Source organism: Cervus canadensis, chromosome X (genome assembly GCF_019320065.1).
Source record: "Cervus canadensis isolate Bull #8, Minnesota chromosome X, ASM1932006v1, whole genome shotgun sequence".
Taxonomy (NCBI): Eukaryota; Metazoa; Chordata; class Mammalia; order Artiodactyla; family Cervidae; genus Cervus; species Cervus canadensis.
Window position 1 is genome coordinate 110,126,652 of NC_057419.1, and position 13,158 is coordinate 110,139,809.

A 13,158-nucleotide genomic window follows, 5' to 3' on the forward strand; every position below is an offset into this window, starting at 1 on the left:
GTGAAACAGATCACCAGCCCAGGTGGGATGCATGAGACAAGTGCTCGGGCCTGGTGCACTGGGAAGACCCAGAGGGATTGGGTAGAGAGGGAGGTGGGAGGGGGGATAGGGATGGGGAATACATGTAACTCCATGGCTGATTCATGTCAATGTATGACAAAACCCACTACAATATTGTAAAGTAATTAGCCTCCAACTAATCAAAATAAATGAAAAAAAAAAAGACATGCTGGTAAAGGCAAAACTATGTAGACAATTTAAAAAACCCAGTGATTGCCATGGGTTGTGTGTGGGAAAGATGAATAGGTGGAACACAGAGGAATTTTAGGGCAGTGAAAATACTCTGTGTGATACCATAATGATGGATACATGTCATTATACTTTTGTCCAAACCTATAGAACTTACATCACCAAAAGTGAACCCTAATGCAAACAATGGACTTTGGGAGACAATGATGTGTCAGTGAAGGTTCATCAGTTGTAATAAATGTACTTTTCTGATGAGTGATGTTGATTACGGGGGCTATGCATATGTAGGGGCAGGGCGTATATAGGAGATTGCTGTACTTACCCTTCAATTATGCTGTTAACCTTAAAACTGCTCTTAAAAAAGTGAACATGATCATTACCAAAAAAAAGTGAAAAATATACCAAAACAATTTTTATGGCTCAGAGGAAAAGCCCTGTTACACTGAAGTTAGTTTTTTTAGTTTTTGTTTGTTAATTATATAGTTGACATCATACCGGATAAACAGTTTTGTAAAAAATTGCAGTATAATTGATTTACAATGTTCTGTTAGTTTCTGGTGTAAGGCAAAGTGATTCAGATATACAAATATATACATACTCTTTTTCATATTCTTTTCTATTATAGTTATCACAAGATATTAAATATAGTTCCCTGTACTATACAGTGGGTCCTTGTTTTTATATTTTTTGTAGATTCTTTTTTTAATTGATTAATTACAAGGAGTTTTGGAATTAATTTTTTTAATTTTATTTCTTCATTTTATTATTTATTTTTGGCAGTGCTGGATCTTTGTTACTTTGCATGGGCTTTTTCTAGGTGGGGTGAGGGCATCAAATTCTCTTTAGTTGCCATGCTCAGGCTTCTCATTGTGGTGGCTTCTCTTGTGGAACACGGGCTCTAGAGTGCAGGCTCAATAGTTGTGGTGCACTTGCCTCACAGCATGTGGAATCTTCCGGAGATCAAAGCCATGTCCCTTCCATCGGCAGGTGGATTCCTATCCACTGTGCCACCAGGGAAGTCTGGGAATTAATTTTTTTAATTTCCTGTTTTTCCTTTTACGACTTTAACTGATTTGTTCTAAGGTCCTTAAGATTGGGTTTGGGGTAGAAGAATGAAAAAGAGTCAAATGTGAGATTTCAAAATGTTAACTTTTGAAAAAAAAATGGGCATCTTAGTACTCAGGCCAGGTTTTCTTTGGAGTTTATACTACAGGAGAGAGGGCCTTGGACTTCCTTTCCCTTTTCCTTCCTGCACGTTTTGTTGCACAAGCACTTATGAACAACCTGAGTCTTGGGGCGTCTTGAGGTTATACCCGGAGTTGGTAGTTGACTCGAGACTCCACCAGTTTCTCCAGCCCCACCACTGTGTTGTAGGTGTTGCCTGCTTGGAAAATACCTTTGTGCTAAGGCAGAGATCCTGGATCAGAGGCTTTCCAGAAGCTTGCTCTCCACTGGAGGCTTGGAAAAGTTCTCTACTTTTTGTTTCCAGTCTTACTGTCTGGCTTTAGTTAGATTATCCCATTCTCTGAACTCAACCCATATCAGGGCATATACAGTCTCTGATGCCTTCACCTACTCCTGCATTGGTGCCTCATTTCTTTTACTTGGAATGTCCTTTTTCATTCCCCTGTCTGTGTATTTGAATCCCACCCAGTTTTCCAGGCTCAGCTCAGATGTCACCTCATCTATGAAATCCTCCTTTTTCTTTTTTTTTTTTCTTCCTTTTTCTTAATCTCTCAATTTCAATGCAATAATTTCTCCCCTTCCTTTACCCTATATTGTGTATTTCTATTATAGCACATACTGTACTACATATTATGGCCAGTTGTTTAGATGTTGTATCTTCTGTTAATTTTTAGGCTTGTGGTGAGACACTCTTTCATATTCCAATTGGCCACAGCACCTAGCAGGAGGAACAAATAAAAACCCAGTAGATGTTTGGTGAGTTGAATAAAATAGATTGGAGGATGTTGTGAGCAGAGGGGTTTAGCAAGAATCTTGGTTTTCCTTTGTTAGTGCAGGATTATGTGAGTCTTTTATTCTGTACCTATATGGCAGAACAAAGTACTGCATAGTTTGTTCTACCGTAGTCTAATGGGAATTCATTTTGTGATGGTTTCAGAATTACCCGTTTATTTGTTCCACCTTTTAAAGCATAACACTTGTCAAGACAGCACTTGAATTTGTTGCATGTTTGAAGTCATTACTGTTTACAGATGGTATAGTGTATCTGATGTTTATATTGAAAGGGAAGAATTAGACTCATAGACTCCCATCTGCCTTGCAACAGGATTTAGGACTCAAAACAAAACCAAGTTTTATTTGAGTCGGGAACATCAGCAATAGTGAGCCTTCAAAAAGAATTTCAGTCTGTAAAAATAATGGCATTTCTGGCAAAAGATTGTTTTATAAACATTCTTGATATGGTTTGGGATGAAACTCTTCCTGGAAGAAAATGTGAGGTTAATAAACCATATCTAGCTAGTAATTTGCATTAGAGCTGATTGTATTCTTCTGCCTGTCTGAAGGTTAGGGAACCAAATGGATGACACTGTGAAAACTTCTGAATCTTCTACTAGGGTCTGAACAGTGCCTGTGCCTAGCAATTGCTCTGTGTGAATTTCTTACATAAATAAGTGCATGTATGGGAGCCTCTCTGAGCCTGTTACTTCATCTGTACAGTGAGGGTTTTAATATCCATCTTGGAGGATTGTTGTAAGATCAGAGAAAATGCATACAAAGTACTTTATGCATACTTGGAAAGTACTGTGTATTAGTCGCTCAGTCGTGTTAGGTGCTTTGCGACCCTATTGACTGTAATCTGTCAGGTTTCCTCTGTCCATGTGGTTCCTGGTGTCTCAGATGATAAACATTCTGCCTGTCAAGCAGGAGACGTGGGTTCGATCCCTGGATCGGGAAGATCCTCTGGAGAAGGAAATAGCAAGCCGTTCCAGTATTCTTACCTGGGAAATCCCATGAAACCTGGCAAGTACTAGGTGCTCAGTAAATAGCTACTTTTAATCATTCACAGCTCTTTTCCCCTCTGTTTTCATATTGGTGGTGGCAAAGAGATTATAACTTTCTGGTTGACATTTCCTTTATTTCCTTTTCTATTTTAATTTGTGTCCCATTTTAAAACATTTTTTATTGAAGTATATTTGCTTTAACAATGTTGTGTTACTTTCTGCTACACAGCAAAGTGAATCAGCTATCAGTCAGTTCAGTCACTCAGTTGTGTCCAACTCTCTGTGACCCCATGGACTGCAGCACTCCAGGCTTCCCTGTCCATCACCAACTCCCAGAGGTTGCTCAAACTCATGTCCATTGAGTCGGTGATGCCATCCAACCATCTCATCCTCTGTCGTCCCCTTCTCCTCCCACCTTCAATCTTTCCCAGCATCAGGGTCTTTTCAAATGAGTCAGCTCTTCCCATCAGGGGGCCAAAGTATTGGAGTTTCAGCTTCAACATCAGTCCTTCCAATGAATATTCAGGACTGATTTCCTTTAGGATTGACTGGTTTGATCTCCTTGCAGTCCAAGGGACTCTCCAGAGTCTTCTCCAGCACCACAATTCAAAAGCATCAATTCTTCAGTGCTCAGCTTTCTTTATAGTTCAACTCTCACATCCATACATGACTACTAGACATATATGCCCTGTTTTTGCGATCTTATTTTTCAGAAAAGATAGAGCAGAGTTATTTGCTCTCTTACGCAGTTAATATTTGCCCTGGTTCTCTGGTGCTTGTACAGAATGGCATATATATGCAGCATGGTTCAGGACTCATATTTTTCTATGGGATAGGAACAGAACCCCCAGGGACGGGATAAATGTACATGAGAGCATGTCACTAGGAAGTAAAGCTCAACGGCTGGAATTATAGCTGTTATACACCAGAGTGGGGAGTAAAAACGCTTTCTATCAAATGAGAATGCTTGTAGATATCAAATAAACCATCATTTCCCCTATAAGAGTCATTAATAAACTCAGTAGAATTTAAATGCCTTGGAATGGTAGCACATATTCAGTTCATGGAGGCATAGACTCTTGGAGAAGTAGGATACGAAAGATCATTTACTCAAATCCACCTACATGCTCCACTGTTCTCTCTAGTCTCCTTTCTACAGAGTTGCTTGGCATTTGTTTCAATGCTGTTAGTGATGGGAAAGGGCTTCTCTAGCTACCACGGCAGTCATTTCATCTATAGGGTGTTCTGACTTTTAAAACAAGTGCTTCTTTACATGGAGTTGGTGTAGCTCTCTGTTGCTTTCTGTTTGTCTTCTCTTTTACTCTGAAGGGAAAAAACTAACCAACTAACCAATTAACCAACCAACTATCCAACCAACCAACCAAAGAAGTACCTGAATGAATAGGTTTGGGAAACACTGCATACATAGCCCATACCCAAGGAGGAATTGCATGCTGTGTGTTTGTGTTTCCTGGGGAATGTTGCAGTATGCTTAAACCCCAGTAGTTCACAAAATTTTTTGATTGTGAATCTTTACTGTTACCCAGAACATCTATCCACAGTTTAGAATAGAATCCGGCACTTAGTAGGTGCTCAAGAAATATTTGTTTTTAAAAAACAAATGGATGCAAAATAAATCTTTAAAAACTATAAAGGGCACCCTGTATTAAGGTGACAAGTGTTTTTTGTTTGTTTGTTTGTTTTCTGCATGTGACACCACCAAAATGAATCAACTAATTGGATGGGTTTACCTTCCTCCTCTGCAAGCCATCCTAAATATATTATTTATTTCCACACCTTTTAGGACTTCTAAAATTCTTCATATTTGAATTCTGAGCTTGTATTCTCATTTGCACAACTACCTTTTATATTATAAAAGAAATATTAGAGATTGAGTTTGCAATTGATAGCCAAGGCAATAAAAGCTTGCCTCTGTTGCTTCCTGATTAAATGTATGGACTGAAAGAGTTGACAAGCACTCTCTTTGTCTTGTCTTCAATCTATCCTTGATTGTGTTTGATTGTGTAGTCACATGGTTCTTCAGCAGAGCTTTTCAATGAAGAGTGTTCCATCAGGGTGTTTTCGAGGGTGTTCGTTATGCCCTCCTCCGGAATTTTATACTTAGTAGTGTATATATCAGAGAAGGCAATGACACCCCCCTCCAGTACTCTTGCCTGGAAACTCCCATGGACGGAGGAGCCTGGTAGGCCACAGTCCATGGGGTCGCTAAGAGTCGGACACGACTGAGCGACTTCACTTTCACTTTTCACTTTGGTGCATCGGAGAAGGAAATGGCAACCCACTCCAGTGTTCTTGCCTGGAGAATCCAAAGGACGGTGGAGCCTGGTGGGCTGCCGTCTATGGGGTCTCACAGAGTCGGACACGACTGAAGTGACTTAGCAGCAGCAGCAGTGTATATATGTCAATCCCAATCTCCCAATTTATCCTGTTAGTGCTTTTTTGTTTTGTTTTCCCAACCAGTCCTTTTGGGGTTTCACAACTAGTCCAAAGTAAGGAGAATGCACGCCTTTCATTTTTGAGCAATTGAATTTTCCACATGGGGCAGCTCTGCAAGTCTTATATCAAATATAAATCTGGTCAACAAGGAACACGCTGTAATGTGGATCTGATCCAGCTTTAGTGACCTGGGCTTTTTGTTTCTCATGCTCTGGAGTAAAAGAGTTTAAAGGGTCATCAAGAGTAACATCCTAAACCATATCTGTTCTCATTTTTACATTTCTGAGGGAAATCTGTGTGGAAATTCAAGAGGTTAGATACAAAGTTGGGTTTAACTCAGTGTCAGCTTTCTCTGAACTCTATTTCTTTGTTCTCAGCAACAAGCCCTCCGTGTCTTTTGTGGCTGCTCAGTGATAACCCCGTGGCTTCTGTTTCCTGTTCCTGCTATCTCCTCTCCCTTCACCCTGTTTTCAACCGAGAATGTGATCCTTCCTTAAAATGTTGGGGTTGACCAAAAAGTCTCTTTGGGTTTTTCTGTAAGATGCCATGGAAAAACCCAAATGAACTTTTTGACCAACCTTAATAGTACCAGCTTCTCTTTTAACCATTTTTTTAAATTGAGGTGTAGTTGATTTATAATACAAGTTTCAGGTGAAAAATATAGTGATTCAAAAATTTTAAAGGTTATACTGCATTTAAAGTTATTATAAAATATTGGCTGCATTTCCTGTGCTGATTATTTATTATATACATACTGGTTTTTACTTCGTAATCCCCTCCCCCCATGCTGCCCCTCCCCCTTTCTCCTCCCCACTGCTAACAACTAGTTTGTTCTCTATCCCTGTGAGTCTGTTTCTTTTAACCGTTGTTTTGTCCTTTTGTGTTAGTGTTGAAATGTGATTTTGTTGGCACAATTGTGGAAGACATTTTGTGATAGAAATATCAGGGTGTTTTCCTTCTGTCTATGGATTTTACCTGTTGTTGGATCTCAAACTGTCTGGAGCCTTGGAGCACTTGTATTGCCCGTGGTGGGTAATGAGTGAGGGGTGGAGGTGACTTGCCCCAGACCCTAGAGCTGCTCAATGGCCGAGCCAGCATCAGGTCCAGTCCTCCCACTCCTAGCCCTCGGCCTTTTATTTTATGCCCTGATGCCTCTCTTACTACATGAATGGATTTTTTTTAAAATGTAGAGTAAATAGACGTAGTTTCTGTAACTATGCAACAGCCTGAATGGTATGGGAAGAATCAGGTTGCAGATATTAGTATTTCCAGATCTGCCACCTGACATCAAATTTATCCATTTATCTTGATAGTTATTTCTACTGATCAGAGCAGGGAGGAAATTGGGTCTTATTATGTAGGAATATTTTAATGCCTAATGCTCTCATCTAAATGATAGAACATTGCCACTTGTGCAGGCCTCTGAGAGCAGAGAAAGTTCTAGTCCTTTTGCACTATCTCCCATCTCATCCTTCATTGGAAGGACTGATGCTGAAGCTGAAGATCCAATACTTTGACTACCTGATGCAAAGAACTGACTCCCTGGAAAAGACCCTGATGCTGGGAAAGATTGAAGGCAGGAGGAGAAGGGGATGACAGAGGATGAGATGGCTGGATGGCATCACCGACTCGATGAACATGAGTTTGAGCAAGCTCCGGGAGTTGGTGATGGACAGGGAAGCCTGGCGTGCTGCAGTCCATGGGGTTGCAAAGATTCAGGCACTACTGAGCAACTGAACTTATCTTTCAGGATGGGGAACACATGTAAATCCATGGCTGATTCATATCAATGTATGGCAAAAACCACTACAATATTGTAAAGTAATTAGCCTCCAACTAATATAAATAAATGAAAAAAAATGAAAAAAAATTGGTCAATGCATTTCTTTATGTTTCAAATTTTGTATGTGTGTGTATGGCTCTGTAACAGAGCCCCTGTTCCACTGTCTAGTGTGGGTCATTTGAGAACTTGTGTGTGCAATGCCCTTGAGCAGGATGGGCCTGGATACAAGCCCTCCACATGCTATGATCTGAAGATCGCCAAGAAGGGGAATGTGTCATCAGCCTGACACCACCAGAGACCAGGTCTTTGAAGGCCCTCTGTATCAGTGGGCAAGGGGGAAAACATGGCTTCTCTGAGAAATGTGGAACCACAGGCATTAAAACCAATGATCCAGAATAGCCGAGTCTGATGGCCCGTTTTCTTTGAAAAAGTTATCCTGGCTCATGGACCAGAGGCAGGTAGTGGACTTTGATCTGGGGCCCCTGTGGAGTTCACTAGAATTGAACGTTACAAATTAGCACTTAAGATCTGGGACAACTAAAATATATTGAAGATCACATGGATGTGTCCCACCTCTAATGGTCAAAGATGAGTTAATAGGCTGCTGTTCAAGGAACATTGACTCTTATGCCAGTTATTTTGCATTTGGTTGGCACAGCACCCTGTGAGGTATATATTATTATGGCCAGTTTACAGGTAAGGAAACTTGAGACTCTGAGAGGCTAAGTAACTTGTACATGTTTTTAGAGCCAGTATATGCAGCAAGCTGGGATTGGAATTCAGGTCTCTTGGACTCAAAAGCTGTATGTTTAACCACTGCTTTATACTCGATCTCTGACACTTTTCCTGACCTGTAAGATGGGATAATAATAGCTTTCTCCAGGGTTTTTTAAGGATCCAATGCAATAAAGGACCCGAAAAATGCTTTGTAATCACTAATAAAGCTTTGCAGAGTGAAAGGCATTATCAGAAGTAGAATGCACTATGCTACAGTGTCTCTTCGTTTCTCTCTACCCTTTAGATAAATCCAGATGTCCTAGAGTTTGGACTTTTGCCCCTGGCTTTTTGGTCACTGAGAGTAGTTTATGTCCCAGGCATAGATTCTGAGAATGAGGACAACTGGTCTTATTTATCCAGTGACACTGTCCAGAGTGTGATTTCCTTCTTAGGTGGCTGAGAGGAGTAAAGAGAAGAAGGTCGGCCTTGCATCTGCGGAGGCAGATCTTCGGGACCCCCAGAGTTCTTTCCTGCACGCTAAGAAATCCCCTGTGCATTTCTGGCTGTTCTCTAATGTGCCTATTGTTTCTCTCCCTTTCTCATTTGTCACAGAAGACGAAGTGCTTCCCTGTGTAAAGGACATCAGCCACTTCTTAATGCAAGACATCGCCTTCCTGTCTGGTAAGCAGACATTTTCATATATTAAGATCAGATACATGTTTGAATCCATTAACAAAGTTAATTTGGTCCTTCTTATAGGTGGCTATATAATTTTTATATTTTAATAAACATTTATGCGTTGTGCATGTAGTTGCTAAAGAAATGGACATTTAGAGAATAACTAGAGGTTTTAAATATGTTTAGATATGTGATTAAAACCAGGCTTACCAGCCTTGTACACTGGACACTCGGGAACATCTTTAGCAATCCATGATGAGTGAAAGTGGGATCCATCTCCTTAGGTGGGTGCAGGCTGAGTGAGAGGGCGGCCACAGATTTCTCTGAGGTTTTCCCTGCTGCCATAGCTCTGATGACTTAAATGTTCATTAAAAATGCTGTGAGTCACCCTAATTAAGCAGCGTACACATGACAAAAAGTTGACTTTTCTAAAATGTACATGCATTTGTGTATTATTTCTAAAAATTGTGAATAATGTATGTATTATGAGATACATATAAAATTTACCTTCTTAACTATTTTTAAGTGTATAGTTCAGTGGTATTAAATACATTCACATTGTTATACAGCCATCCATCCACCATCCATTTCCAGAACTCTTCTTGTCTCATAAAACTGAAACTCTCTACTGGTTGAAAAATAACCCCTCGTTCCCCCCTCCCTTTAACCCCTGGTAATTACTGTTATATTGATACTTTCTGTATCTACATATTTGACTATTCTTGGTGCCTCATATGAGTGAACTCATGCTGTATTTGTCTTTTTGTGACTAGCTTTTTTCATTTTGCATAATGTCCTCCAGGTCTTTCTATGCTGTAGCATATATCAGAATTTCCTTCCTTTTTTAAGGCTGAAGAATATGCCATTCTATGATGAGTTAATTTGTTTATCCATTCATCCATTGGTGGACATTTGGGTTGCTTGCACCTTTTCACTCTTGTGAATAAAACTGCTCAGTAGCATTACATATTTTTAGAGATACAGCAATAGGAAACCACTCCTCTTGTTTTAATCTGGTCAGATATCTAGGGGAAACTTTGCTTAAGGACAAGCAAATTCGTTTCAGGTGTTAGAGTAACTTGAACTATGCCATTAAACATTATATTTATAGTATTAAATGGATAAGAACAGTTTACAAGTATATGTGTTGTTTGTATGAAAATGTTTCTTAGGTGTTGAGAGTACAAGAGACCATCTTATTCCTTTTAAGTAGTTAAATTATTTCTCCTAAAATGATACCTACGTGCTTGGTTTACCAAATGAGCAATTACTTTATAGATGATCCTAATTGGACACTTCCATCTGGCTTCTGCTTTAATGATTAGAATTAGCAGTAATTGTGAATTAGTGGTGACTTAATGAGGTTTTATGTTTTTATTTTATAAGTGGTATAATTGTGTGATAGGCTTTCACTATTAGATTAAGGGATTTTGCAGAAGCTCCTCAGTGTTTTTAAAATTGTGTTCAAATGGAAACACCCTCGGGACCTGTTTCCCAATCTAGATCCCTCTCCATAATTTCCTTTCTTATCTGATCTTTGTAGTTTTCAAAATACGTCTTGTCTATCGTTTCTTTTGAAGAAAGGGTTCCCAATGTTAAAAATGACAAAAACCTCCCTATTTAGAATATCAATATCTCCTTTCTTTTCTCACATGTCTACTACCTAGTACCTACAGCACTTGTGCTTCCCTGGCGGCTCAGTGGTAAAGAACCTGCCTGCCAGTGCAGGAGATGTGGGTTCGATCCCTGATAAGGGAAGACCCCCTGGAGGAGGAAATGGCAACCCACTTCAGTATTCTTGCCTGGAAAACCCCATGGACAGAGGAGCCTGATGGACTGTGGTCTATGGGGTCGCACAGAGTCAGACATGACTTAGCGACTAAACAACAACAGCTGCAGCAACACTTGTGGGTACTCAGTGGTGATAACAAGTTTATTGATTAGTTGATGAGAATCTACCCTTATAAGAACCAACATTCTTTCCTTTGGTAGGTATAGTTTGCCTAAATACTGCTCGGCAAGTCTAACATATATATGTTGCATTATATGTTATATATTATTTATATTCCTAGTTCTACACCATACCCTATCTATAGAGGCCCCTTGTTTCTTGCTTGGCTAAGTCTCTTGGTTCATAGTTGTACAGTGTCTCCTTTGAGTTCCTTTAAAATTCTTGGGTGGATGCCATCATTTTCCATGATTATCTTTCTTCATCTTGCTCTTTACGTCTAGAATGTTGTAAAGATTTATCATCATTTGATTTATTATTTTGGTCTAGTTTGATTCATTACTTTGGTCTAGTCTGATTAAAAAAGTACTATGGGAATGGGGACCCTCCCTTAAGTTTCTGTTGAGAAAGATTAAGGCAAGGAATGAATTTGACCTTTTCCCAAGTGCTCTAGTGGAAAATGTGTGTTCTGCTTTTGTTGGATAGAGTATTCTAGAAACATCCCTTAAGTCACTGTGGTGAAATTGTTGTTCAGGTGTACTGTTTCCTAGTGAATTTCCCAGCTACTCCTTCTATCAGTTATGCAGAGGGGTGGTGAAATTTCTGACTAAAATTGTGAATTTGTTTATTTCTCCTTGGAGCTCTATCCATTTTGTTTCTTGTATTTTGAAGCTCTGTTATCAGATACATAAGCACTTAGGAATATTATGTCCTCTTGATGAATTTACCACTGTTTGATTATCAAATGATCTTCTAATTTTGACAAATCTATTTGGTCTGATATTAGACAGTCTCTTTTGGACTAATTAGCATGATATATCTTTTTCCATCTTTTTCCTTTTAATGCATTGTGCCTTTATATTTAAAGTCTGTTTCTCGTAGACAGTATATAGTTGGGTCTTGATTGTTTTATCCAGTTAGACTATATCTAACTTTTAATTGAAGTGTCAAAATCATTTACATTTAACATAATTATGCATGTGGCTTGGTTTAAATCTATCATTTTACAATTTGTTTTCTATTTGTCTTGTTAGTTCTTTGTTTTTCCCTTCCATTTTTGCTTTCTTTTGGAATTAGTTGTGTTATCATTCTACTTTATCTCCTTTGCCTTTGTCATAGTTTTATTGCATACTGAATTTTTTTATATCTTATATCTCTATTCACTTAAATTCAGCCAAATATGAATTACAACAAAATCTCTCAAAAGTTTTCTTTTAGCAAGCCAGATTCAAAGGCCACCCTACAACTTGCCTCCTAAAATAATCCTTCAACTTCCATTTAACACTAAAAATGTATTGAGCACCTACTCTGTGCCCAGGTGTTAGGCTGACTATAGAATGGGACCTCAGGCACATGGAAGGTTCACCCCTGCACTTAGATGGCTTTCATTCTCAATCCTCTAGGCTGTGTAGAGGGCCGTGGAGTGGGATGAACACTGAATTTTATACTTTGTGGTCTTTCTTTCTTTGCATTAGTAAGATTCCTATACCATTGTCGCTATTATTCCTTATGTTGTTTCTTCCACCAATCTGTTAGAACATTACTTATTACCTGTAGTTTGTTTACTATACTCTTTCATGTTCACCATGACTCTAAGGGGTCAATTTTTTCAAGGTTTCCACTTGTTATCAAGCTGTCAGTGACTCATTTTGAATTTAAACTCATAGTATTGGTATAGAAACAGTTATTTTCCAATACCCATGGTTGTCCAATATGAGGAATCAGTGATATTTTCAACTCTGTTTATTACACACATTCCATGACATTTTTTCCTCATTTTGCTGTCTCTTATTCCTCCCTCCTTTCACTCTTCCTTTCTTTCTTTTGTCTTTCCCCCCTCTCTCCTTTTCTTTCCTTCTTCTTTTCAATTTCAAAACCACCCTGTTGCATTTTTAAAAAACGTTTTAGCCATGCCACATGGCATGTGAGATATTAGTTCCCCGATCAGAGATTGAACTCTCACCCTGCATCGGAAGCCTTAATCATTGGCCCCCGAATAAGTGCCCCACCCTGCCACTTTTTGCACTTAAGCAGGAGCATGGTGCCATTTTGGTTTCTGTGGAGGTCATCATCCTTATAAAAGTTGCACTGGCCCCAACCTGTCTTCTTATCACTCCTCTCAAATCTAAAATCCTCTATTTTACATTGTTGTGACATAAATGTTAACTTGGTTTTTGATACTGTTTTAGGTGGCCGGGGAAAGGATGATGCTTGGATCATTACATTTCCAGAAAATTGTAATTTCAAATGCATACCAGAAGAAGTTATAGCAAAAGTACTGACTTACTTGACGTCTATTGCAAGGTACAGCATTTCATTACATTGTTTTTTTCAATTTGGTTTCTTTTTTGGATACCTAT

General features: G+C 39.1%; 1 protein-coding gene across 1 annotated transcript in view; it reads left to right on the forward strand.

Moving 5' to 3' along the window:
* The window catches only part of MCF2 (MCF.2 cell line derived transforming sequence), a 117,853-nt gene that overhangs the window by 23,566 nt on the left and 81,129 nt on the right, over nucleotides 1-13,158 (forward strand). Inside the window, exons 2-3 of the mRNA XM_043459816.1 lie at nucleotides 8,785-8,853; nucleotides 12,988-13,102. Of these exons, the coding sequence (XP_043315751.1) occupies nucleotides 8,785-8,853; nucleotides 12,988-13,102 (184 nt within the window). The remainder of the gene's footprint in view (nucleotides 1-8,784; nucleotides 8,854-12,987; nucleotides 13,103-13,158) is intronic.